The sequence below is a fragment of the Haliotis asinina genome, chromosome 8, assembly GCF_037392515.1.
Source record: "Haliotis asinina isolate JCU_RB_2024 chromosome 8, JCU_Hal_asi_v2, whole genome shotgun sequence".
NCBI classification, from domain to species: Eukaryota; Metazoa; Mollusca; class Gastropoda; order Lepetellida; family Haliotidae; genus Haliotis; species Haliotis asinina.
The window spans coordinates 56,135,129-56,159,868 of NC_090287.1; the positions used below are offsets into that span (position 1 = coordinate 56,135,129).

A 24,740-nucleotide genomic window follows, 5' to 3' on the forward strand; every position below is an offset into this window, starting at 1 on the left:
ATTTTTATCTGGAATGTACTTGTTAAGACATACTTGAATGAAGAGCACTTCTACTCCTTGAGTGTGTGTCATAAGGTGTAGACAGCATAATGATTTCTAAACACACTATTGTAGGAATACATACTGCCACAACAGAGTTTTTTCACAAGCATTCCTGTAATTTGAACTAGTTGTAATATTCGAATCAATATATGACGCGCAGATTGTGTTTCTTCTATTACCAGGTTACTTCTTCTGTCCAGTTGCCATCATTGAATCATACTCATGTAGATCACTGTGCCCTGGTTCTGTTCCCCCACAACTGTCCTAAAGATCGTTTTATTGAAAAGGCTCCATGGTATTTCTCATTCGATAATCTAGCATTTCTTTGTATTTTAGATGCTGTGGTATGAACATCACAAAGTACCTGTTTGATACTCAGATGTTAAGATTAAATGTTTATTTTTGTAGAATTCGGTGCAACAGGCCGAGAATCTCATAAAGTCTCATGAGGCTTTCATCACCACCATGGATGCTAATGATGAAAAGATAAATGCAGTGCTACAGTTTGCAAACAGACTCATTGACGAAAACAATTTTGCTGCTGACAAGATCCATAAGAAGGCAGAAAACATCAATGAAAGGTATGTCCAACATATTTCTGTGATCCATTGGGCACATGTAGTTCATTGTCGCTTTTTATTTCCTCTGCTATTCTGAAGCCCTTGAGTAGGGGTTTGAATCTTGGATGTCGCAGATTTTGTTTCTGGGATGTTAGCACCATAATGTGTTTGTGTGTCTAACTTGAGGGGTGAATGGCTGCTAAATTGCTGATGCAGGGTTAAGTAATATTTATTTACAGGTGAGATCTCCATCATTTTAGGCTTTCTTCCTACACTAAGCTGACATTCCTTTGTAGAACTGGAATACTGGAAGCAGCATAAATTCATTACTTATTAGTATGGCAAGGATGCCTTTATCAGGAAAAAAGCAAATATTTCAATATCAGTGCATGACTCTGACTTGTTTCAGCAAAGTTCTGTGTCCAAGATGTTATTGTCAGTGTTGTCATTAACCCAAATTACAGAATATCCATGGAGAAATGTTTTGCTTCAGTAGAAAGAAACATTTGATGATGTATGTGCAAGCTTCCAAAGGACAACAAATTGCTTATGACAGTTTAATGCATTTTTTGGAGCAAAGAGACCTATGAACTAATCTCCAGTACATGTTAGATATTTGGAGAAAGTTGGTCTGTACATTGTAGCTTATGATGAGAAATGTTTTGAGAGACAAAATTTCAAACTGTTTTTATTTCAAGGTCTATCTTGTACATAATCAAGATTACCTCAAGTGATTGTTGCCAGACTTTTATGCATCCTTCAAAGAATTTTTATGATAAATGAGATAGTGTTTTGTTTATTTGGTAAACAAAAATAGATCATGGTATCAGGACAGTTTTATATTACCTGGATGAATAATGAGACGAAAGTGTTAATAGTTGGAAATTGGCACTATTCCGCATTTGTTGTTGATATTATTTTTGGAACATTTAGAAGTGATCTTATTGGTAGAGCACAAATTAGTCTTCACTTTTGATGTAATGAGAGTGAGTGAAGAGATACAGTTATTCCATGAGTTCGGTCGGTTTGTTGCAGGCGCTGCAACAACAGAGGGCGTGCTGAAGAGCAGCTTGAGAGGCTCAAGGACCAACACACGCTGCAGCAGTTCCTGCAGGAGACAGATGAGGTAAGTGTTTGATGATGACGATCATGATTGTGGAGAACGATATATTTTATCATTCAGAGTTTGACCATACATGATCCTTGTTGCATATTTAGGCAAAAAATTGCTTGTTACAGTTATGACAAGATTGTTCCAGGCAAGATTGTGTTAATATTATTGATGTTCAGAGTTTTTGGAAATCTAAACTAAATAGGTAAGAGGATTTTATTTATTAGGACATCACATGAAATGTGTGAAATGTTTGTGTTAGAAAATGAACATATTTGAGTTGTATATATTTGAATGATATGATGAAAAGAGTGTTCATATTTCGTAACAGTAGAATTAGACTTTCCAAATGAGATATGACGTGGTAAGTAATGATGTTTTTACGAGCTGATATTTTCCTTGATAATGTAGGCTTCATCTATGGCCTCTCAGCCTCCGGAGACTATCGTAGCCGTAGAAGCTTCTGGTTCATTGGTTTTGAAATAGTTAATTGAGGTCTTCTGATTATTAGCATTTAGACTTTTTAGTTATATTTCACTTTTTCATGTATTGCTTTGTTCCGAGTGATGATGATTACAGGTGGAAAAGTGCTTGCTTTTACTTAGTCTGATTTTATGTCAGTAGATTACTCTCTTGAACTCCTTGGAATGTATAAATACAGTGCAAGTGTTTATTTGACCAGGTTACAACATTTATGTAAGACTGCCTCCGGCTCTCAAAAGCACAGAGCTGAGAGTGATGCCATTGTGATAAAACATTCCTTAGCCACTGCAGTGATTGCATAAGTAAATAAAGCGTGATGGTGATAAATTGGTAAATCTTGCAGGAATGCCATCTGTGAGAGCAATTCATTTCAAAGAGAGAATTGTTTATTTTAACATTATCATTGACCTTCCAATCTTACCCGATCTTGTATAAACCAGTGCGACTTTCACAAGGTGAAATGGCTTCCAATCTCAACTTCATTATCATGTGGTCTACCCTATATATTTTGAAAGGCTGAGAGAATCTTAACAATAGCCTTAATGTCAGATGATGTTGCAGTGAAACCTGTAATATACCCTCTTTTCTAGCTGAGTGACTGGCTGGCAGATAAGATGGCTGCAGCTCAAGATGAAACGTACCGGGATGCGAAGAACTTGCATAGCAAGTACATGAGGCATCAAGCTTTCGAATCCGAGGTTGCTGCCAACAAGGAGAGACTTGGAAAACTGATACAGGTTAGTTTATTTTGTTATGTCTCTTACTTCAGAATCAAACTCTACCTGATCCTTTTATGAATAAATAAAACCAATTAGCCATATTTATTACTCCTGATCAACTTCTAAAACAATGTGAGAGTACTGTTTATAACTGGCCCTGAAGAGGGCATGCTTATTGGAAATGTGTCATTTTTTAAACAATGAGATATTTGTTGAGGATCATGATAAATGTGAAAGTATAATTTGCAGTTCTTTTCTTGGTTCAGTTGATGTGCCCTTTGAATTTATATGCCAGTTACATCGATTGGATGTGTTATTTTGGAGTGAAAGTATTTGATCATAGATCATTAGATATATCTATGCATCCAAATACAGATGGCTAGTAGCAGTTGGGTGGTGAAATTATAGCTGCAACAATTCACCAGACCTTGATTTGATTCAGTTTTCGATATCGAACCCTTTATTCAATCACATTTGAGTCGATTGGATTCTTCATGCAAGTAAAAACATGAGATTTCGTTTAACTTTCAGTTGGGTTTTCTTGCATGAAATCCATCATCACCTTGGCTATGCATGCAAACAATTCCCTTTGGGCAATTAGCCCCTGTCATCCAATCATTTTTTGTTTTTGCCTTATTTCAGTGTTCGAAACTGCTCCAGTTGGTGTCAAAAATAACTTGGATATTTATTCAAAATATCAAAAACTAATGTGGCAAATTATATTTTTGATGAATTGAATCGAATCGTTGGAGCCTTAGTTGAAATGTGCAATGCATATGAAGTATTTTGCTGCTATCAAGCTTTTTCACAATGAGGTTATTGTCATTGCTATTTCTGGTCAAAAGAAAATCTTACTGCATTATAGATTACATCTTTTATGAAATACAGGTAAAATGTGAGAAGGAATTTGTGTCATCATTTGCCTGTTCCAGTAACCAATTATTGTCACAGCTTTAGTTTGACCTGAATGTGTCTTTGATATCTGACAATAAATTAATTCAATTTTCATTTCCCCCATTTATAATGAATACAGCATAATTCAGCTCACTCACTCAGTACATTTCCTAAGGTGGTAATTTTACCACCAGTGGTAGTTCTTCTTAGTTTGATTCAATAATCAAATTCCAGGAAGGTGAGGCTCTAATGAGAGAGAAACCAGAATGCCGAGAACAGTTGGAACCCTTACTTGAGAACCTCAAACAACAATGGGCTGAACTTGAAACCACCAGCAAGGCCAAAGGAGAGAAACTGTTTGATGCCAACCGTGCTGTGCTGTACAAGCAGAGCTGTGATGACATCGATGGCTGGATCACACAACTAGAGTCACAGGTCATCACATCAGAAGACTTTGGCAAAGATCTTACCACAGTCAACCTTCATGTACAGAAGCAAAATGTAAGTGAAAAAGAACAATTGTTTCTGAGATAATATATGGAAAGGAGAAAGTCCATTGAAGCTTCAGAAACTGCTGGTGACTTATTTTACATCTTTAAATGGTTAAGGTTAATTTGGGAAGGTTAAACTACATTGAGTTTGTTATTTGAATTTTGGTATGAAGCATAATAAAAGGTAAGAAAAGAAATGAACACATTCATGCTGACCATTATTTTGATGAAAAGAAATGCAGGCCTTTTCATGATTGTAGGAATATAGGCCTATACAGAACGTAGTGAACTAACAAGCTCCCTGATTTTGATAGAGACAAATTGCATCAGGACATTTTCATGATTGTTTAATTTTTAAACAGGATGCTTTTTGGCCTTAGCTGCTTTGTAAGAATATTTAATGTTTCAGCGTGTGGAAAATGAGATGAAGATGAAGGAACAGCAGCTACAGGAACTGGACAGCCATGTGTCACATCTCAAACAGCTGGAACCAGAACGGGAAGAGGAGATCGAGAGGAGGAGGACCATTGTAGCCGAGAGGTGTGAACTTTTCTGAGTACAGGCCACAATTTGGGCAAAGTTCAACTAAGTTGTTTTTTGGGGAACAGGTGCATGAGTGACTACTTTTTAAAAGCACAACGTCTGAGAGTTTTGTGGACTTGAGACCTGTAACACCCAAAAACACATTTGATTGTCTTATTTGGCAATAGGACAGCATCTTGGATAACTGATAATAAAGTATCTGGTTCTAAATGTACCTCTGCTCACCCCAGGAGTCATTTGTTACCTTACAGGATTAACTTGTATTATGAATGTGGCTACATACTTGGGTTGTATACTCCCTAGGGTGCTGAGAATAAGAATCATTTGTACACCAATTCATTGACTGCTTTGATCATGCTTTGGGGGTATTGTGAAAGAATTTTGCAAACAAAGCATTTGGGAATTTCAGGTTTGCCAAGATACAGCAGCCTCTCGTACAGCGCAGGAACCAACTGGAGAAAGTGAAACGTATCCATCAGTTCATGCGAGATGTGGAGGATGAAAAGCTCTGGATCGCTGAGAAAATGCCACTTGCAGAGTCCAAAGACTACGGCAATAGTCTGCCAACAGTCAACCTGCTGACCAAGAAAAATCATGTGAGTTCAAGGAGCACTTGACATTTAGAGTGAGTGAGTTGAAATTCATGCCACTCTCAGCAATATTCCAGCTATATGGTGGTCTGTAAATAATCGAGTCTGGTTAAAACAATCCAGAGGTCAACAGCTTTAGCATCAATCTACACAACTGGAATACAATATGTAACAGCCAACTCAGGGAGTCTGACCACCTGATCTTGCAAGGCACCTTTAAAGTTAGCGAGTCTAGTTTTATGCCGCACTCAGCAATATTCCAGCTATATGGCGGTGGTCTGAAAATAATCGACTCTGGACCAGGCAGTCCATTGATCAACAACATGAGCATCGATCTGCACAATGAGGAACCGATGACATGTGCCAACCCATCAGTGATCCTGACTACCCGATCCTGTTAGTTGGCTTTTACGGCAATCTTGGGTTCCTGAAGGCCTATTCTACCCTGGGCCTTTCGCCTTTGAAGACAAGCATGGGTTACTGAAAATCAATTCTAACATGGATCTTCATGGGTACTTAACATTGGAAGATTAATTTAAAAAAACTGTCAGTTGTATGATTTGCAGGTTCTGTGATTATTTACTTCATTGTTATCTCTTACGGCTGCAAACAAATCTGACTTTTCAGGGGGAAAAAATGTGTTTAGGTTGAAAAACAACATAGCAAGTAACCAATGGCCTGTAATGTTTCAGTCATTACAAGTAGAGATAGACAACCATGAACCACGACACCAGTCAATAGTTGGGTGCGGCCAGGAGTTGATTGATGAAGAACACCCTCAGTCAGAGGAATTCAAAGTGCTTATTGATGATTTGAAACGAAGGTGGCAGGAACTCAAAGATGCTGTTGAGTTCAGGAAGGACAGACTGAACTTGTCTGAGGTGGCACAACAAGTAAGTTTGTACTTCAACACTAACATACACTGTCAACATATTTTCAGGTAGTTATGCCTTGGTAAGCTCTTGCTGCATGACTATTTGTTGTAAGTTCATCTCTCAGTGTTGCTCCTGATATTTGACAGCAAAAGGGTGAAATGAATGAATTTGTAAAAAGTAAGGCTGTTATGATACACTTGCATATTTTTTTTTAGTGGAGCATGTTTTACTAGAGCCCTTATGTTCTTTTTCAAAGTGAGACATGCAAGAATGGAATAAGTACTAGCAATGCAGTAGTGAGTCATGTTAGAATTTTTCCTTATCTTGACTCGTGCCTGTTATGCTTATCTCCTTCCTCTATGCGAACATAGTGGAACACTTGTAATCCTTTGAAGTTCCCTTCTAATTGAAGCAGACGTACAATACACCCACCGGAAACCTCCCTTTCCAGCCATTACAGTCACATGACCAGCCATTTTTGTCACTTTCTCCTTCATTTCCTGACAAGGATGGTTGGAGACACTTTTGGTCCCGATATGGTGCTAAGTTTTTGCTTATGTTTTGGTCATGATGTAAAATTATTGTTGAAATTTATAAATTTTCATGTGTTTTGGACATCTTTTCTTTAACTTAGACTTTTTCTCTGTTCATGTAATTAAGGCTGTCAGTGTTTAATCTGTATATATAAATCGGTTGATTCTGCATTTAATTGTATGTTGACCACAGCTGACACTCATGATTTTAGTGATCAGCCAGATTGGGGCATAGTCGAGATACCAGCAAGACTCTGTCTACATCACGTGCACTGCAGTCTGTGGTCACGGGCCTTTTCATGCAGTTGTTCACCACTCACTTGATAAATCTGATGGATTGCTGTTTTGAAGATGAACGGAAACGTCTGTCATCAGCTACAACTACACTTGCCCTATGTGATGGGTTGCCTGCCACACGAGGTCTGTTGGAAGAAGAGAATACATCGTGTGCACACTTTCGTTCACGGAAATCATCACCATCAGCTGTATCATCTCGTCGCAGTCTTGATAAAACTGCTTCCATCGACTCGCCGAGTGCTCGCACTCATGGATCCCGCTGCAGCTGCAAGCATTCACCATCTGCATCCCCCTTTTGCCAGAGAAGCTGTGATAGTTTGTCTTCTTTACTGGATGCGAATTCATGTCTTGCGCAAAGGCATTCACGGAAAGACAGGAAAATCAAGCTGACGTTCACTGCATGGACATCATTCCCTACTCGCAAATGCATTCGTGGAAAGATAGAGAGGATTCAATTGAAAGGGTTAGATGTTGCCGATTTCCATCAATGGGGGAAGCCCACTTCTCCAAATCATAGATCACATCATGGATTATGGATTTGTTGTACCTCGTCTCACTGTTGAAGGACTCCCAACGAAGGTCTAACCTAAAAGATGAGAAATGAGGACATTGACACATTGGCTTTTCCTCCTATTGCGCCGATATCTACAATCCTGGAAACTTTGTCAGCAGTTTTCAAGACAGCGACCAAGGACCAGCAGCGGGGTGGTGGGGGTAGCCTAGTGGTTAAAGCGTTCACCAGTCACGCCGAAGATCCAGGTTCGATTCCCCACATGGGTACAGTGTGTGAAGCCCATTTTCTGGTGTCCCCCACTGTGATATTGCTGGAATATTGCTAAAAGCGGTGTAAAACTAAACTCACTCATTCGGGTTTTCAATGCTCGTTGATTCCCACTACATCACAAGGAGCCCATCATAAAAGTGTCCTATGTAGATTAGGACTACAAGCTCCTCAGTGATACTACAGGTCTTACAAAGTGGAGGATAAGCGACTGGCTCACTACAGGTCTTACGAAGTGTGGAGGATAAGCAACTGGCTCAACTATATACAACCACTCTGCATACCTTCTCCTTAATCGACTGTTCCAGGGCTATCAATGAGGTTGTCATCTCAGTTCAGAAACCTGTAGAAGAGGACGATTCCCTCTGCGCTCACAACTTAGGAAAAGGTTCAACAATTCATCTCGAACGTCTAGCCTCTAGGTCTTGCGGGATTGAATCTACTATGCCGGCAAGGATTATTCTCAGTGTCATCTTGGGGCGACAGCTTTCCTAAACCCTTATATCTTTCTCCCTGGTCAGCATCCATTGTCAGCATTCGACGGCAGAATCAAGGAGTCACCCAGGACTCCAGGGAAGTGATGATGATAATGTCGATTGACACTGTGACTACTGTCCTCAGGCATACAACTTTTGTGGCGACAAGAGCTCTTTTCATCACTCATCTAGAGGAAGCAAGTGCTCCCAGCGAATAGGACATGCTGCCAGGGGGGCTAAAGGAGGAAAGCACTGAAGATGAGGTTCGGAACAGCTGAGTCTTCCTCCCCATCCGTTCCTGTACAACCTTCACAATTGTGGACTTTTCACTGACATTTAAATCGTGAGCATCCCACAAGACAACTACAAGATCCCACTACAGGCAGCACCACTGCTCACAATAGTCCCAGCACTGTCTGTGTATGCCAGCGATCTACGAGACAGACTGGCTGATGCCATGTAATCTCTACTAGAGCAAGGTGCAGTCAAAGAACTACATCTGAATCAGCTAACAGCAGGATTCTCGTGACCATTCATGGATGCTACATTGACTCATCAGTCAGACATTCGGATCTCCTCAAATAAACCTATTGCCAGAAGGTTCAACAAGCAGTTATCAACATTCATATGTCCATTGCCTCATTCGTTAACGTTTGCAACAGACGCTCTCAGCATTTCGTGGGAAGGGCTGACCGCTTACACTTTCCCCCCTCCAGTACTCCAGTACTACTACCCTGATTGCGCCTTCTCGGCCTAGCAAGAGATTTGTTCCTAGTAATCATCGAGGAACTAAGACAACCAACACTACAACTGCCAGAATCGAAGAACCTTCTCGTCCATCTGCACACCAAACAAGTACATGACAGTCCAACATCTTTCCAGCTTCATATCAGAATCAGAAGATATTCTACTAAAGTGGATAAGGCAGTCACCTTAACTCGATATAGATGTACCCTCACCTTATATGACAATAATGGATATGGTTTGAAAGAAATGAATGAAAGAATATGGAAGAAAGGCTTCACTACAACGAAGGCCACACATCCTCAAGTAGCGGACTACTTATGTCATCTAGGACATACCAGATGACTGAAAGGTTCTACACTCTCAGCATACTTGGCAGCACTCAGCGCTGTTATTACCCTGAAAACGGGGATCGGGCTGACTAAAGAACTGAAACTACTCACCTTACAACGTTTGTTGAGGCTGAAAGACCAACAATGCAGATTTAGGGCTCCAGCTTGGGATTTGAATGTTGTACTACAACACTTCACGAGTGATGTCTACAAGCCACTAGACTGGACATCACTTGAATTATTGACACAGAACACAGACTTGCCCTAACAGCAGCAGCAGCAGCAGCAGCAGCAGCAGCAGCAGCATGGGTGTCAGAAATACATGCTCGGAACTTCAATCGCACATGTTTCATTGTGAGATTGTACATCTAGGACTGAAATGAGATTTTATCGCCAGGGATTCTTAGTGTTGACACTTGCTTTACATGGAAACTGCTTGCTAACAACCATAATGGAGGGCTGCTTTTGGAAATCAATATGGTGTTTGCCAACCACTACCTGTGGGACATCGCTACGGAGGATGTCACTGGCATTAACCAATTTGGGTCACTTGTCGCACAACAACTAACGGTTCCACAAATGCTCTGAGTTTCACTCACCCCATTTATCATGTGACTTGTTGAGATCAAGACGCTCAGTGGGTAGTATGGTTGAGAGACCATGTGCACGTCTTAAACAGGCTAGCATGAGTGATTATGACCCTGTACTCATAATGAAGATACTTGTGCATGAAGAAGGGTTGTCACTGGTATTGATAGAAATCTTCTCATACAGTTGCATTAGATACTAGCAGAACACTAGCTGATCTATATATAATCACGTTCTAGTCAACGAATGCTTAATGAGAAGACAAGTTTGACTGGATCTGAATCCCCCATCTCACAGATGAATTTTGGAAGAATAGGAACTACCGCCGGTATAGTTCCTGAAGGAGTGAGAGTACTTCATGTACTCATGTGGCAGTCAACAGAATCCAGTGTGGCCTAACCACAGCCTTTTCCGTCGAATTCTGTAAGCATAATAAACATGAGTCAGGATAAGGAAAAATGTGTAATTTTTTTAACAAAATTGATATTTTATGCTTATCCTGACTCAGGCATCAAGCCCTCCCAACTCCCCTATCAAGCATGCTGAATTCACACTGTTTCTTGTGTTGGGCTTATGAGATTTCAGAGAAAGTGACAAGCATTACTGGTCATGTGACTGTTTTGGCAGAAAAGGTAGGCTTCCAGTGGATGAGTGTATTGTACATCTGCTTCAGTTAGGAGGGAACTTCAAAGGATTTCAAGTGTGTCGCTATCCTCACATAGAGGGAGGAGATAATCGTAATAAGCATGAGTCAGGATAAGTATATAATATTGGTTTTATTGAGAAAATTACATTTTGCAATGACTGCACAATACTGCGGAGTGTAACTGTTAGTCTATTACATACCAAATTTGATTGTCATGTCAGATCAATGGTTGTTACTATGACAAATTAACAGTCAACATGGGGTTCCATATTGTGCGTCAATCACTTAAATACAATACTGTATTCATGAATTATTGTTCGTATTAATTACCCATTATTTGTGATACATATCATATTGACCCCATAGTATATTCATTGCAGCCCTAGTAAAATTACATCAAAGGATTTGTTTGAACAGTCTACTTTGAGTAGAACACTGCTGATGGAAAGGGAATCTAAGTTCTGCTAAATGTACTGTTATAGGTAAATCTGCCCTTGAGTTATCAGCTCTTGACAGATGTTTCCCTTCTGGTCTCCATCGTGGTGGTCGAACAAGACAAAACATTGTTTTCACTTTTATAAATATTTTTATTCAAACTATAGTTACAACTGTCATAGGGTTTTAAAATGGACATTTTAATGCTTATATGTATGCCAAGAAGAATCTTGAAAAAGAATAATCTCACTGAACCACCATACCTCCTTTCCAGTACTTTTTCGATGCCGCTGAGGCTGAGTCATGGATGAGTGAGCAGGAGCTGTACATGATGGGAGGTGAACGATCCAAGGATGAGATCGGTGCACAGAACATGATGAAGAAACACCAAGGACTGGAGAGAGATGTGGAAGACTATGCTGATGTGGTCCGGCAGCTGGGAGAGAGAAGTCGCAACCTCATGGAGATCAACCATCCCGACAGGTCAGTCACTTTTAACAGGATGGGTCTCTCTGAAGGTTGGAATGCATGGAAAGGATACATCGTGTCTTGATAATTGAAGCATGAGATTTACACTGAGTAGCAGCATCTTGGAAAGAGGGAATGTTTGGTGAAGCAAAGCAATGAATTTGTTTTGTCATCTTTTAAAGTCATGTAATGATTTGAAAGTTCTTTGTAAAAAACATAAATGTTTCCTTGTACAGTGATTCCATCGCTGTGCGCCAGTCACAAGTGGACAAGCTGTATGCTGGTCTTAAGGATCTGGCAGGCGAAAGACGGGGCCAGATTGAGGAAGTGCTCAAGCTGTACACACTCCGCCGAGAGATCGATGATTTGCTGCTGTGGATCCAAGAAAAATCCATTCATGCTGGATCAAATGAACCAGGTCAAGACTTCGAGCATGTTACAGTGAGTGTTTTTTGCAGTAATTTTGGTAAAATGTACCTAAGGATGACTATTATTAATATGATTACATGTTATTACATGCACTTAATTCACCAGGTACAAGCAGTTTTCACCATAGCTTAATTCACCAGGTAGAAGCTATTTAACTCTTTGAATTAAGGTGAATGTGCGTCTACGTTAGCTGCTCCTGTTCTACATCTTTGTTGAAAGGGACTGAGATTTTAGTCAAGTGGTTCCAGAATCAAACAGTCTTTTCTTGTAACTGCTCTCTAACACCTCAGACCATTTCCTGATTTAAAATATATGTTCCTTTACAGATCCTTCAAGAACGATTCAAGGAGTTTGCAAGGGAAACAGAGAACATGGGACAAGAGCGTGTGGCGAGAGCCAATGAAATCTGTGATCAGCTTATTGCTGCGGAACATACTGATGCTGCATCAGTTGCTGAATATAAAGACACTGTGAATGAAGCATGGACAGATTTGCTTGAGTTGATAGACACACGGACACAGATGCTACAAGCTTCGTTTGAGTTACACAAATTCTACCATGATTGCAAAGATATTCTTGAAAGAATATATGTAAGTATCAAGTGAAAGGTTTAATTTGAATCTTTGGTGATAAATAGAGTCAAGAATGACTATGTTCGTCCAGTTCATGGCCTATCTGTTCAGAGCCACTGAACACCTTCTCGGAAGTGCGTGTATTTAAGATGATGGTACTGTAAGTGTGTCTTTTGTCCTTTGGAATCATTAAATGAATATCTTTTTCAGGAAAAGAAAAACCAGATTCCAGAAGAACTTGGGCGTGATGCAAGGAGTGTAGCAGCCCTTCAGAGGAAACATGCTAACTTTGAAAATGATTTGATAACGCTAGGAAACCACGTAAGTAATTTCAGAATACTTGATACTGTTCTCGTTGACAGTCACACTTTGATAAGAGAGGTATTCGTTTGAAAAATGCAGTTTAAATTAAAAGTATATTCATGAGAGTTAAAGAAATGTGTAAAACCTTGTAATTATTAGCTGCATTATTTTCAAATGTGTATGAAGATGACTTAAAAATTTGATGTCATGTTTCTAGGTTGAAGCCATCCAGACAGAGGCTGTGCGTCTCCAGGCAGCCTATGCAGGAGGCAGCATGCAGGAGATCCAGACCCGCGAAATAGAGGTTGTCAATGCCTGGAGAGATCTTCACTTCATGGTAGACACTCGACGGAACCGACTTGCTGACGCCAGCGACTTATACAGGTTCCTTCTCATGGCCAAGGACCTTATGCTTTGGATGGATGACATCACGCGGCAGATGAATACTCAAGAAAAACCAAGGTAACTAGGGGTCAGTTAAGAATGCTAGGATGTTGCCAGTGATTAGTGCTTTAGCCTTTAGTCAGGCACGAGATTTCAGTGATTTTGTTTAAAGGAATGTAGCATTTTGCCCTTGTTGCCACTGAGGAAATGTTTGTGTGAGCTTCCAAAATGAAATTTGCTAAATAGAAATATTCTTATTTACCTGGTTTGGGATGTTAATAGTATATAATCATTTCACATTGTTAGGAGCTGTGAACATTTAAAGTGTTTTAATGTGTTGACAGAGATGTATCAGGTGTGGAATTGCTGATGAACAACCACCAGAGTTTGAAGGCTGAGATAGATGCACGAGAGGAGAACTTTGCTATCTGCATCAACCTTGGAAAAGATCTCCTGGCAAGAAAACACTACCGTTCAGAAGAGGTATGTCATGTTTTAATTTGGAAAAGATTTCTTAAAATATTTCTGATCAGTCTTACAGAATAGTCATTGATATTAGTTGGATAAATGGTATAATCATCAGGAAAAGGGATTAAATACATGTTCAAACAAAATCTGTGAGTACAAATGTACTGTTGCTTATGGAAAATCTCTACGGTACAGTGACTTAGGTTTATTTGAGATATCTGGTTTTGCTTGAAGATCATTAGGATTTACTCAAGTGCCTTATTACTTAATGAGCTGTAAGTCCCCATGGTCCCTAGTATGGTGATCTACCTTCAGTTGTTGGCAATCTATAGCCCGGTTTTATATTGTATTGTCCTCTATAGATAAATTGTTTTAGGCATAGCTACTAGTTTTACATTCATTTCTGTGATGTTCTAGTTGTTTTACTGTCCTTCGTCGACTGATTGTTATAATACTCATATATTCCATTTTAATGTTCCGTTCCCGTCACGATATGGCTGAAATATTGCCGATGTGACATTAAATTTTAACTCACTCACTCACTATTACTTAATGAGCTTATATCCAGTTCTTACTTTAATTCTCAGGTGAGAGAAAAACTTATACAGCTTACCATCCAACGCTTGGATATGAGTGATCAGTGGAACGAGAGATGGGAACACCTTCAGCTTAGTGAGTGTTTAATGTTATCATCCTTGGGTAAATGAAACATTTTCTAACTTTAAATTTTAGGAATTTGACTACTGATCCAGATCATGCCGTAATACAAAGCTCCCCTCCGTTATGTTGTTTTGAATGGGATTTCATGGTGCCATTAATTTTACATCGTGAACAACGTAAGTAGATAAACCCAAAGTACAACTGTTGGTGACGTGGTGGCTATAGTATAGAGTGTAAATGCAGATGGTTCAGTGACATGTAGGCTAACAAACACACTGTTGTAAATGTTTGCAGTTTTGGAGGTGTACCAGTTTGCCCGAGATGCTGCTGTGGCAGAAGCCTGGTTGATGGCACAGGAGCCATACCTTCAAAACCAAGACCTAGGGGTAAGTACAAGGCTGCTTCTTACCATCAGCATATTCATGTACTTCCTGTGTGTACATGCTTGTTTACAAAAGAATGGTTTCTGTGTGTAATTATGATAACCGTGCCATTCTTGCAATGGTAAGTATCACAGTATCTCTTCAAACTGTTTGGCTTGATCTTCATTTAATTTTGACGTGTTGTATTGTCTTTTACAGGAAACATTAGATGCTGTCGAGAATCTGATCAAGAAGCATGAAGCCTTTGAAAAATCAGCTGCTACACAGGAAGAAAGATTTGCTGCTTTAGAAAAATTAACAACAGTAAGTAATTTATCATAGCAATGTTAGAATCTTGTGTGCATTTAGGTATCAAAGTGGTGCAGTTAAATGTTGAAAATATTAAGAGTATTATACTTTCATTATTTCTAGTCCAAACTTGCATATGCAAAGTATGGGTGAACAGAATACCACATAAAATGTTTGAGAGTAAAATTTTAAACCTTCATATGTACAGAAGTCTTTTCCGGGAATTGTAAAGCCTTACAACATTCCTTATCCTTTTGCAGTTTGAAATGAAGGAAAGAAAACGCCGACAGGAAGAGGAATATGGCAAAGAACATCCTGAAGAAGTGTCCCGTGCTAAGGAGGAGAGGAGAAGACGACACATACAAGAGTTCCTGCCCCCAGAACCTGAGTAAGCTCTATGCTTTTTCTCATTTAAACCTTCACATAAAAAATCATTCAGCATATGAAAGTTTTTGTTTTGCTCCCTTTAAATCACAATACCACAATACCCATCTCTTTCTGATGGAGCACAGGAGGCCATGTTGTGTAAGGAACTCGGCTACCAGACACAGCTTTTCATTTATGTTCAGTTTTTCATATGAAAATTTAGATTTGCCTTAATGATAATTTTGGTCCTTAGACATTATGGTGTTGGTAACACTGATGGTTCCTAAATTAGACTAAGACAGTGATAGAAGTTGTATTGCTCTTGCACAGCCCAATATTAAAGAAACGTAGATAGTGATATTGTAAGAATCTGTTAACCTAAGAATGATTATTAGAAGAGTCAGATTGTTATTGATGGTAATTTCTCAATGGTTTTCCAGACCAGAGCCAGAGCCTGTTGTTGAGAAACCAGTCCAGTCCACACCCCCTGATGAGGTGGTGGCTGAAGAAAGCCAGGCCCTTGTGAACGGAGATAAAGAATCTGAGGGTGAGCCAGGTATGGTGTTCCCCCTCTTTCCTCTGCTCTGTTTCGGCAACATTCTTGGCACACTTGTTCACATTTCAAAACCATTGTTGAAGACTTTCAGGATTGCTCTTCATAAATTATCATCATAAAGATAATGCATATGAATATGGGTATTATAATTTTCTATATTAATGTAATGCTTAAGTATTTGGTATAAACGTTTAAGAAAAATGTGTGCCCAGATTGTTGCCATGGTGAGAAATTGGCATGTTTGATTTCAATTATAACTGCTTACACTGTTATAAAACAAGTTGTGTGTAAACAAGGTCAGCTGTGAGCAGTTATGATGCATCTACAAGGGTTTTACATGAAAAGCTCACTGAGAAATACGCCATGAGTTATCATAACTCAAATTTCTCAAAAGTTGTGTAACACCCTGTTGTACTGTCAGGACAAATGTGGTTGTGAATTGCAGTGAATATGTTTCATGTCATCAACAATGAATCTGTCTTCCCCCATACCCATCCTCATCATCCCTTCCATTAAGTTTGACTAAAGCTCAAACTATTTCTTCGACAGTCAGATGAATTGATAGACAATTTATTTGCTGATATACTTTTAAAAATTACACTAAGCCTAAAATACAATTCTAGTTCGAGCTTTACTCTGACATTACACCCATATCCTGAAATCAAGGCTACAACCTTATCACAAGAGGGTTTAGGTTAATATACCCTACACAATGTGTGATTCTTTTTCAGAAGAAGTCCTCCTTGGGGTACATATAAGCATTTTTATGTCCATTAAAAATCCCTACGACAGTTGTAACTATTTTGATAATAAAATATTTACAAAACAAAAAACTCGTTTTTGTCTTGTGGGACCACCTTTACAGGGCCCCCCAGGCCCCCTACAGCCAAGAGCAGGTAACTCTGGCCGTCTACCTCGCACCTCACTTTTCATGCTGTCGTTCGACTAGAAAGACGTGTGTGGTCCATTTAGATAGTTTTTGTGCTATCTGCCTACGGAATTATGAGTGAGAAAGAGTCAGCTACTGTATGTATGGTTCCTTTTCTTTCGCACGGGCGTTAGTTGGAATTTCTTGGCTGAAATTTTCATTCATATATTGTTGTAACTTTGCCGGTCGGGTCCTATCTTCCTGTCATTTGGCAGGCAAGATGGCGGTCTTTATGGCTTCTTTTTAGTGCGGGAAGTGTTTCGCTTGCGTCTCACTTATTCCTACGTGTTTCTTATTAGTATGTTTTACATGCTAAGATGTCTTAACCCATTTGTTCTTGTTTCAGTCAAAATGGGGATGTTGGTTTTTAAGACTTTTCGTCTTTTTCATTGCATTACGCACTTGTGTGTGCACACTTGTTATTGCATTTATCCGCTTATACTTTCTTGTTTAGCTGGGTTAATGTATTTTGGCAATTTATTATCGCCCGTGCGTTTATATTTTGCATATTGTGTGTTCAATTGCGTATGTTTTCTGTACATCAGTTACCATTAGTTGGTTCTGATTGTTACAGTTTCGGGGTGCACCCAAGTCTTGGGTCTAGGCTCAGGCACGGGTGCTGTCCCTGTGGGAATCTCAGATCCAAGCTACGGCTCTGGTGTCGTTTTCCCAGCTGGCTCTAGGGGTTTTGCACCGAGCACCGGCTCGGGTGCAATTCCGCTTGCCGGCGCCGGTCCATCGGGTCTCGTACCGTTGGTCACCGGCAACCTAACTGGTGGTTCTCGAGCACCGGCTTTGCCGCCTGCCTCGGTTCCGCTCAGTGCATCGGGTGTCCCTGCTTCGGCAGCCGACCCCACAGGGTCTCGGCACCCTGGTTCTTCAATGAGCCAGGGGTAGGCCGACTCGGACATCTCGGCTCTTTTGGGTCTGTTGTCCTTGTTGACGGGTCCCTTGTGCGTCGGGGTTACCGGCAACCTAACTGGTGGTTCTCGAGCACCGGCTTTGCCGCCTGCCTCGGTTCCGCTCAGTGCATCGGGTGTCCCTGCTTCGGCAGCCGACCCCACAGGGTCTCGACACCCTGGTTCTTCAATGAGCCAGGGGTAGGCCGACTCGGACATCTCGGCTCTTCTGGGTCTGTTGTCCTTGTTGACGGGTCCCTTGTGCGTCGGGGTTACCGGCAACCTAACTAGTGGTTCTCGAGCACCGGCTTTGCCGCCTGCCTCGGTTCCGCTCAGTGCATCGGGTGTTCCTGCTTCGGCAGTCGACACCACGGGGTCTCGGCACCCTGGTTTTTCAGTGAACCAGAGGTAGGCCGACTCCGACAACTCGGCGCTTCTGGGTCTGTTGTCCTTGTTGACGGGTCCCTTGTGCGTCGGGGTTACCGGCAACCAAACTGGCGGTTCGAGCACCGGCTTTGCCGCCTGCATCGGTTCCGCTCAGTGCATCGGGGTCCCTACTTCGGCGGTCGATCTCACGAGGTCTCGACGCCTTCCTTTTTCGGCGAACCGACGGAGGCCGATTCGGAGCTTTTCGCTCCGTTCGTCCCCGGGGCAGGTACGCGAATGGATCGCGGTAGCACTGACCCGATTCCACGGAGTTTCGTCTTCCTGGGAAGTGTTTACTCCGTGCAGGGTAGCCGAGATCAAGGGGCTGTGCCGCAGGTGGTCGTCCCTGCGGACACCCCCGATCCCGCGGAGTTTCGTCTTCTTGGGGAAGCGTTTGCTCCGTGTAGGGTGGCTGAGGCTCAATTGCCTATTTTACCTTCACTCCCCAGTGAGGTAATTAATCCGCTCCTGTAGGGTAGCCGTTCGCGGTTCGATCTCCCAGAGCTTGACCGGCTACTTGATGGGGGACGATGCGCTATTTGACCCTCCCGTTGTCGACGAGTGCGTGTACGCCTCAATCGCGCTTGGGGGGTCGTCTGGCCACTGCCAGGCGTCGGCTTGTCAGGGTCGCCGCTTGCCGCTTTGTACCTCATCGAACCAGGTGTTGCGCTCGGTTTCCGCTCCTTTGAGGAGCAATATCGGAACGCCGTGCAGCAACTTAAGGTTGCGGTGCACTCAGCCTACCTCTGTCTTGCAGAGGCAGGTGGTGTCGCAGGAGGACGGGGACGAGGATTTTTCCTCGTCCACGTTAGAGCGGCAACTTACGGAGGTGCATTCACATTTGACGCGCGACTCAATGCGTTCACGAGTCAGATGATGTATGCTGTGATTGGCCTTCGTAGGTTATGGCTGTCGCCAGGTATTCACCGGCTACACAGCAGGCACTGCTGTCTCTGCCTTTCCGACTGGGCTTGACCCTGTTCCCGGGGGCTTTGACGGGTGTTAGTGAGGCTGCGGAGGCCGTTAGTCAATTCAAGGACTCTTAAGTCTTTTCTTGAACAACCCTCCACCTCTCGCTCGCGGCCTTCGGTCCTCAGCTCAAGCTATCCTGCGACTCAGTCTAAGGATGCGCCGAAGTGGACTGCTCCACTACAGGCACGAAAGAGCAAGGGCAGGGGTAAAGGGAGTACCTCCGGAGCCCTCAGTTGTCCCGTTGCAAGCGGCAATCTCTGCCGTCGGCCGGGACACTTTGCCTTCTACCCGAAATTCCTGTGGGTGGTCGCCTCCCGTTATTACTCAGGGATGGCCACACGCCACAGTGGAAGCGAGAGCTTACTCCTTTTGCCGGGATTCGCTGCACTCCGGTGCCGAAGTCGCCGGAAAAGGTGGCAATCCTCCGTGCCGAAATTCAGTCTTTACTGGACAAGGCAACTATAGAGATGGTTCCATCAGGACAGGAGACTATGGGGTTTTACTCCACTTATTTCCTGGTAACCGAAAAGAACGGAGGGTTCAGACCCATTCTAAATCTCAAGGGTTTGAACAACTTGATAGAGGTGCCGTCTTTCAAGATGGAGACACTGAGGTTAGTGATCTCGTCTGTAGAGGCAGGGGATTGACTTACGTCAATCGACCTCAAAGACGCATACCTCCATGTACCGATGCATCCCGAGTTCAGGAAATACCTTCGGTTTTCCTTCGACGGGGTTTGTTATCAGTTTCGCGTGCTCCCCTTCGGCATCTCCACGGCGCCAAGGGTGTTCACCAAACTCATGCTAGTACCAGTTCAGGTCGCCAGGGCGCAGGGCAACTTTTGTTTCCCGTACCTGGACGACTGGATCCTCAGAGCGCTCTCCCAACACCTAAGTCGAGAATCCACACAGCAGGTGATGGATATTCTCACCAGACTAGGTTGGGTTATCTATCTTAAAAATCAATTGGTGCCGAGGCAGGATCTGGTTTTCTTAGGGGCGAGGTTCGAGACAACCCGAGGGGTGGTTTCTCTGTCCCAAGAGCGCATTTTTAAGGTACAGGGCATAGTGTTAAGGTTCCTTCAGTCCCATATTGCCTCAGCACGGACGTGGCTTCAGTTGCTAGGCAACATGGCGGCGACGGTGGACATAGTCTGGCGTGCACGTCGGAGAATGCGTTCCATTCAGCAGGCGTTAGCACAACAGTGGTCCCACTCGGAGAGCTACGAGAAGAATCTGGCTATTCCCCAGTGGTTGATACGTCACTTGCGGTGGTGGACAGATACCGGGAATCTATTCAAAGGTTTACCTCTGATGACCCCGGTACCGTCGCTCACAGTTCAGACGGATGCCTCCCTCACAGGGTTGGGGGGGATGCGTCCTGGGCGACCTCGCGATGTCGGGACTATTGTCCGACCAAGAGGCGACCTTGCACATCAATGTGTTAGAGTTGAGAGCTGTGACGTTGGTGTTCGAACGCTTCGTGGATCAGGTTCGAAGCCGAGTGGTTTGTCTAGAGATGGACAACCAGACGGCGATGTCCTACATTCTGAAGCAGGGCGGCACTGTGTCTCCGTCGCTCCTTCAGGAGGCGTGGCAGTTTTCTACTATGGTGCGATCAGTTCAGCATACGGGTTATGCCTGTGTATCTCCCAGGGGTCGACAACGTGCGTGCAGATGCGCTCTCACGACGTGTTCTGGCTCCCCACGAGTGGTTGCTCGATCGGGAGATATTCGGGATTATCTCCCAGTTGTCGGGGTCGTTCTAGGTGGATCTGTTTGCCTCTGGAGTGACGAACTAGATTCCGGGGTTTTTGTTCGCGGATTCCTGATCCGAGAGCGATTGCCGCCGACGCCTTCCAGCGGGACTGGACGGACAGGGTGGTGTCGGCGTTTACGCCAATTCCTCTGATTTCCAAAGTTCTGTCTCAGCTTGCCACCCAACCAGCGCGGCTACTAGTGCTTCTCGCACCTCTGTGGCCGTCTCAACGCTGGTTTCCGGTAATACTCAGGTCGCTAGTGTAGCCGCCGGTACTATTACCGCGGCGACCGAACCTACTATCCCAGGACGGCCAGCCTCACCCCAATCCCCAGGATTCAGTGGGTGGTCTGGCCACTGTCCGGAATCGTCTCCAAAAGAGCGGAATTCCTGCATCAGTTGCAGACACAATTCTGGCTTCGTGGACGGATTCCACAAATGTACAGTGTGAGGATAGGTGAGCCTGTTATGCGCGCTGGTGTGGAAATAGAGGGATTCTCGATCCCTTTTCTTCGACTGTAGTTGAAGTATTGGAGTTCTTACCGTCTCGTTTAGAATCTGGCTTAGCCGCTTCTACGATTCGAGGCTACTCCCTGGCTATTTCAGCCTTCCACATACCCGTTGAGGGTGCCTTGTTGGGACAATACCCCCGGGTACAGCGTTTTCTTGCAGGCGTGGACAGACTGCGTCCGGTCGTGAAATTTGTCTCGAGTATTGGAATGGTTACCCACTCCTCTCGTTTATGACTTGGCCAACCCGTCGTTACAACTGTTAAGTTGGAAAACGACTTTTTAGTGGCGGTTACGTCTGGTAGACGTGTAAGCGACTTACACGTCATGTTTTCAGACCCGGATCTTACTATGTTCCATAAGGATCGGGTTAGCATTCGCTTACCGGATTCATACCGCCCAAAAAAATTCGATCATTCGCTTCGAATGACCGCGCCTATCGATCTAACTGGGTGCATGCTGCCTGCGTCGTCTGATAATACATACCGTAAGGTTCGTGTATTAGACGTTATGAAACCTCTTAAAGTTATTTTAAGAGAATAGCCTTGCTCCGTACGGAGAAACAGCTATTTTGCTGTTGTGGTGGCGGAATGGCTGGCTATCCGACTGATACGCAGGCTGCAAGGTCTATATACCTAAAGGCTTATCTCCCCAAAAAGGGGTTGTCAGCTCACTCAGTGAGAGCAGTGGCCACGTCAGAACCGTCATTACCAACTGAACAGACACTCACGAGAGTGTGCTCGGTTCGGTCAGTCAGACAGAATAGTTCTGCTCAAGCTGATTAAGCTTTGTTTGATAACTATATCTGTTTGCACTCGGTGTTGGGTAACTATCCATTCCCATTTTATCGGCGGTGATATTTGGTGATGGTTTCTTAGTCCCGCCCTCTTTGGCTGGGTGCCTTACTTTCCTTTCCATTTCCCTGCTTAGCTTGCTAGTGCGGTATGGACAAGGTTCAGTTTGGCGAGTGTCCCGTACGTCCAGGTCTCCAAACTTTGATTTGGGTGGGCGGGGTTTCTCATTTGGGATTTCCCAAATTCTAGCCAATGGGCATGTAAGCTTTGACAAGCGGGTCCTCAGCTTTGTCACGCCCCCGCCTTGATTGACATCAGCGGTCAGGTGACCAGGTCGGTGCCTTTTCTATTTCCGTGTGATTGTAGATTTGCACTTCGATCGAATGGACTGTTGCTGTCAGACAGAATACCACTCCCAATTGCTTCTCTTCGGGAGTCTGTTTAATGCTTATATGTACCCCAAGGAGGACTTCTTCTGAAAAAGAATTATACAAACCTGTAGAGGTTATGAATTCTTTGAAGAATGTCCTCCTTGGGGTACGGCCACCCGCCTCCCCTCATTCTGTCTGATACGTTCAGCATGAAAAGTGAGGTGCGAGGTAGACGGCCAGAGTTACCTGCTCTTGGCTGTAGGGGGCCTGGGGGGCCCTGTAAAGGTGGTCCCACAAGACAAAAACGAGTTTTTTGTTTTGTAAATATTTTATTATCAAAATAGTTACAACTGTCGTAGGGATTTTTAATGGACATAAAAATGCTTATATGTACCCCAAGGAGGACATTCTTCAAAGAATTCATAACCTCTACAGGTTTGTATAAATGTTCTTGACTAATAAGGTAACTGTGTGAAACATACCTTGTATATCGGGATGTTTCAAAGTTCCTTCTTCAGTAACTCTGATAAGTTTGTAGCTGATGTTTTCATCATCCTGCATGCTGCTGTTGCTCATTCATTGACCAGCCAGTCCGAGCCTGTCACATATGCATGTATCTGTACACTTAAATGTGTAACCTCCACCATTGCTGTCTGTACCATGTGTGTCGAGTGGCTGTAACAGCAGCCAATCTGTCCTTGCTGTCTATGTGCTTGCCTATTTGTTTCACTTGTTACCTGTGTATTTTATTGACACATTTGGTAACTTTACCACAGGTGAGTAGTCAGTGGAGAGTGAGTGTGTTGAGAAGGAGAGAGAGTGTTTGCTTGGACATCTTCACCATCATTTTTTAACAACATATTTATTGCTCACCTTGCCAATTACCATCAGCACCTGACTGAGTTAGAATAATGTCAGTGCTGCTCCAATAACACTGTTGAATATGCCATGCTTTGTCCCCAAACTCCTGCCAGGTTTCAGATCATACAGTATACTTGTATTAGTTAGGCATGTGTTGACTCTATGTTCATGAACACAGGGGCCCGAGGTGGAAGAGCTCCACAATTGCTTCAGAAACCTAAAGGTGACACACTTTGTGTGTGATTTGACATTGCTGTGATTAGATAGTGAAGATATTGCCTGTTTTAACATGTATTAAATATTTAAAAATCATAAGTTTTTGTTGGGCCAGTTTTCGGCAAATTAAAAGGTTTTAGCGAAAAGAGCATTACTGTGTTTTGTTAAGCAATTAGATTTTATCTGGTAAATAAAACGGCTTTGATTCATTGCACAATGGAATTTCATTTGGTTTAATTTCTTTCTCAGAAACGTTTCAGTGAGAGTTACTGTGTGTATGTTTTAATCAATCCATACTGCAACTGGCCCAGCAATAACTGTTAGGTTAAACAACGATTGTCTTGTGCCACAAACCGAATAACAGTAGGTCAATTGTATTAATATTTTATCAGAATGAAGTAGATAGTTGTTGAGGGTAGTTAAAACTTCAAAGCTCTCTATATAACCTGCACTGTGATTCCTGGTATCTCTGATCAAAGGCTGAAAGCATGCAGTAATGTAACTGCATCTAAATGAAACGTATTGATTCTGCTAAACTAAGCTTGCATTAAACTCTCCTCTTTGCCATGCATGTATAAACTTAACCTGTTACCATGTATGCATAACCTTACCTTATCCAGTACGTCCACTTGCTGCTGCCTGAAGCATTATTGTGCTACATTTATATACATGATCATGCTTTGAAGGATGCATAACTCTATAATGGCATGAAATGCTGTGAAAACATTTACGCACATCTTTCGCTGTCAATAAACCATCATCTTTTTGTTTCATCAGTGTGATATTTTGCTTCATCATTGTTCATAAGTTCAGTTGTGTAATCTACTTTTAGTATTCGTTGACGTACAGTGGTGCTAGTTTGAACATATCTGTCAGTAGAAGATTTGCAGTTTTACAGTCTGAACATGCTGTAATCACAATTTTATGTAAATCATTGACCAATCTCCTGATCTATGCTGACAGATATAACACACTGTTACTGCATGATT

The 24,740-nt window shown here is 42.6% G+C and overlaps 1 protein-coding gene across 20 annotated transcripts in view; it reads left to right on the forward strand.

Moving 5' to 3' along the window:
- LOC137293937 (spectrin beta chain-like) overlaps positions 1–24,740 on the forward strand; it is a 103,496-nt gene that overhangs the window by 72,079 nt on the left and 6,677 nt on the right. For 12 of the 20 annotated variants that reach the window (XM_067824803.1, XM_067824808.1, XM_067824801.1 and 9 more), the window contains 18 exons: positions 451–623; positions 1,638–1,728; positions 2,787–2,933; positions 4,044–4,310; positions 4,710–4,840; positions 5,253–5,439; positions 6,126–6,326; positions 11,415–11,623; positions 11,845–12,049; positions 12,364–12,627; positions 12,820–12,930; positions 13,130–13,374; positions 13,641–13,779; positions 14,352–14,436; positions 14,719–14,810; positions 15,006–15,110; positions 15,356–15,483; positions 15,902–16,017. In XM_067824803.1, coding sequence (XP_067680904.1) covers positions 451–623; positions 1,638–1,728; positions 2,787–2,933; positions 4,044–4,310; positions 4,710–4,840; positions 5,253–5,439; positions 6,126–6,326; positions 11,415–11,623; positions 11,845–12,049; positions 12,364–12,627; positions 12,820–12,930; positions 13,130–13,374; positions 13,641–13,779; positions 14,352–14,436; positions 14,719–14,810; positions 15,006–15,110; positions 15,356–15,483; positions 15,902–16,017 — 2,896 coding nt within the window. The remainder of the gene's footprint in view (positions 1–450; positions 624–1,637; positions 1,729–2,786; positions 2,934–4,043; positions 4,311–4,709; positions 4,841–5,252; positions 5,440–6,125; positions 6,327–11,414; positions 11,624–11,844; positions 12,050–12,363; positions 12,628–12,819; positions 12,931–13,129; positions 13,375–13,640; positions 13,780–14,351; positions 14,437–14,718; positions 14,811–15,005; positions 15,111–15,355; positions 15,484–15,901; positions 16,018–24,740) is intronic. The other 8 variants (XM_067824805.1, XM_067824814.1, XM_067824806.1 and 5 more) reach the window with 1 other exon arrangement.